The 2,242-nt window shown below is 41.2% G+C and overlaps 1 protein-coding gene across 4 annotated transcripts in view; it reads right to left on the minus strand.

Moving 5' to 3' along the window:
• The window catches only part of LLGL2 (LLGL scribble cell polarity complex component 2), a 37,220-nt gene that overhangs the window by 13,737 nt on the left and 21,241 nt on the right, over positions 1 to 2,242 (minus strand). For all 4 annotated transcript variants that reach the window (XR_004841863.1, XR_004841864.1, XM_035893298.1 and 1 more), the window contains exons 8-10: positions 1,999 to 2,131; positions 1,158 to 1,212; positions 834 to 988 (exon numbers count right to left, since the gene is read on the minus strand). Coding sequence is in view for 2 of the 4 variants with exons in the window: in XM_035893298.1 (XP_035749191.1) it covers positions 834 to 988; positions 1,158 to 1,212; positions 1,999 to 2,131 (343 nt within the window). In the remaining 2 variants the exon portion in view is untranslated. The remainder of the gene's footprint in view (positions 1 to 833; positions 989 to 1,157; positions 1,213 to 1,998; positions 2,132 to 2,242) is intronic.

A 2,242-nucleotide genomic window follows, 5' to 3' on the forward strand; every position in this document is an offset into this window, starting at 1 on the left:
CCTACAAACTCCTAAAAAGCATCAAGACTTCTGTGATTTGGTTTGACCCAGCTTCCAATACCTCACATTTGTGGAGCTTGAAATAGCATTTTATACTCAGTTACTTTAAATCAACCAGAAGTAAGAACTACACCAGCATTAGACAAACAGTTTTTTGGGAAAATCCTTTACAATTTCATGAAAAGAAAGAACATTACGGCTACTGTGTAAGTAAGGGAAACAAAGCTCTTCAACAGAAGCAAGAATCTGACAAGCTCTAAGCAAGCCATGGAATGACTGCTATTCAGTTTTAGTACTGTTAACATTCATGTTCACCAGCAGTAAGTAAATTAAGTTCTCTATATACTGCCCCTTGGTTCTATATCATCCTTTGCTGATTTATTACCCAGAGCCCTAGTCATAAATCCAGGCAGTAATTAAAAGAAACAGTGTCTCAGTGGGAGTAAATTCTGGTTTTAATTATTGCCTCCTTTGAAGTGCTATTTCCTAACAGCAATATTCAGATCTTCATTTCATGACCTGACTATGTCCAGTGTCCAGCTTACACACACGAGCCTAAGAGATCTTTTCTCATTAATGGAGTCGCTTAATTTTTTTGAGGAATGTATGGCATTTGTAACCAGCCCTTCTTTATACCAGTATTTTCCACTTTTAAACGGCAAATCTCTTTTATGGTTGGACTCAATCTTTTCCAATGTAAATGATTTAAAGTCTCAGAAAACCCCCAAACAACTGACCTCCTTATCACATTTCATATGCTATTTATACCAGGCAGATTTCCACATGCGCACACAGCTATTCTAATTCCTCAGTAATGCCCTTTCATCACGTACCTGCAGTAGGCTCTGAACTGAAGATTATAAAGAAGTCTATCACCCGGGAAGTGAAGTCAAAGGCTGTTTGCTGACTGCCATGGACAACAGAGATACTGTGCCGGTCACCATAGCTAGCCCGGGGCATCCCTCCTTGGAATATAATGTAAGGAAGCCTTAAGAGAAAGACAGAGTTAGAATGGTGTATGCTGAAATGAGGAGTAAGCAAAATTTCAAAGACATGAGGCAAGTCAAACTTTGACAAAAAATTCTTACAATGTTACTCTAAAGGGCTCCAACATTATTGTGCACTGCACCCTTTAAATGCCTTTAAACAGAACTTACCCATTTTTTGTTGTCTGCCAGTAGATCTTGGAGATGGCCTTGCAAGGAAAAGGACCTAAGGGAACAGAGTAATTTGCCATGATTCAAGAAGTGCATCTTTATGTTAAGAAGTTCCTTATTCTGCTTCACCTAGGTCACCTTCAACCTCCAAGTCAAGGGGAGCCACCTGAATTAGTAGGCACCACCTCCCCAGACCAAGCCACATCAGACAACAAATCCTCTGGGACGCACTGACCACACTACTCCTCAGCAAAACAAGGCTTAGACTCAGGGGAAGTTTTGAACCACGTTGCTGATGGCTAACAGGGAGTGGAAGTGCTGTTGCAGAAGCTGATTAACTAGAAAGGAAAAAAGCATTCCTGAAACTAATCTAAAGGTGACAGAGCTTTAGGAGCTTCTATATGCTTGAAAGATGAGGTCATTCCCCTTTGATGGGTTTCAGCAAATCAGAGGCATCATTTCATCACTGCTCAGGTCAACGAAAAGTACACTTAGCTCACTATTAATTACAGAAGATCCAAGCAACTCCTGCTGAGCAGGACACTTGAACTAAAACAAAGAGCTGAATCACCAACACCCTTCCTCATAAGGGACACCAATTTCTTCAACACATTTGCTCTCCGTGTTCAGAACGGACCTCAACATTGTAAAGGAGTTTAAAATCCAAGAAAAACACCGGACTGAAATCCCTTAGTCTAGGCTCATGACCCACTCAAAAGGCAGCTCTGCATTTTTCCAGTAGGATTAAACACTAGGAAGAACATGACTTAGATATCCCACACAAGCTCAAAATGAGTTTGCACTTAGACGAATATGTAACAATTAAACCTCACTTACTGACCATAAGGCACAAGGTATTCCAGAGGCTCAGGCTGCCTGTTGTCACTGGATACTGGCCACTGGGTGTAACTTCCATCATAGTGACAACTAATAAATTTACTGCCATCCCTCTGCCAGTAGAGGTTCTCCAGTTGCTGAAGAGGAAGACACACAATGACTGCTCTCCAGAGAGCTGTTAACTCCACCAAACCCAATGCATTCTTACTAAAAAAGAAGCTTTGTCAGGCTCTCCCTGCACCTACTTC

This window comes from Egretta garzetta, unplaced genomic scaffold (genome assembly GCF_000687185.1).
Source record: "Egretta garzetta isolate BGI_Z169 unplaced genomic scaffold, ASM68718v1 scaffold34, whole genome shotgun sequence".
Classification (NCBI taxonomy): Eukaryota; Metazoa; Chordata; class Aves; order Pelecaniformes; family Ardeidae; genus Egretta; species Egretta garzetta.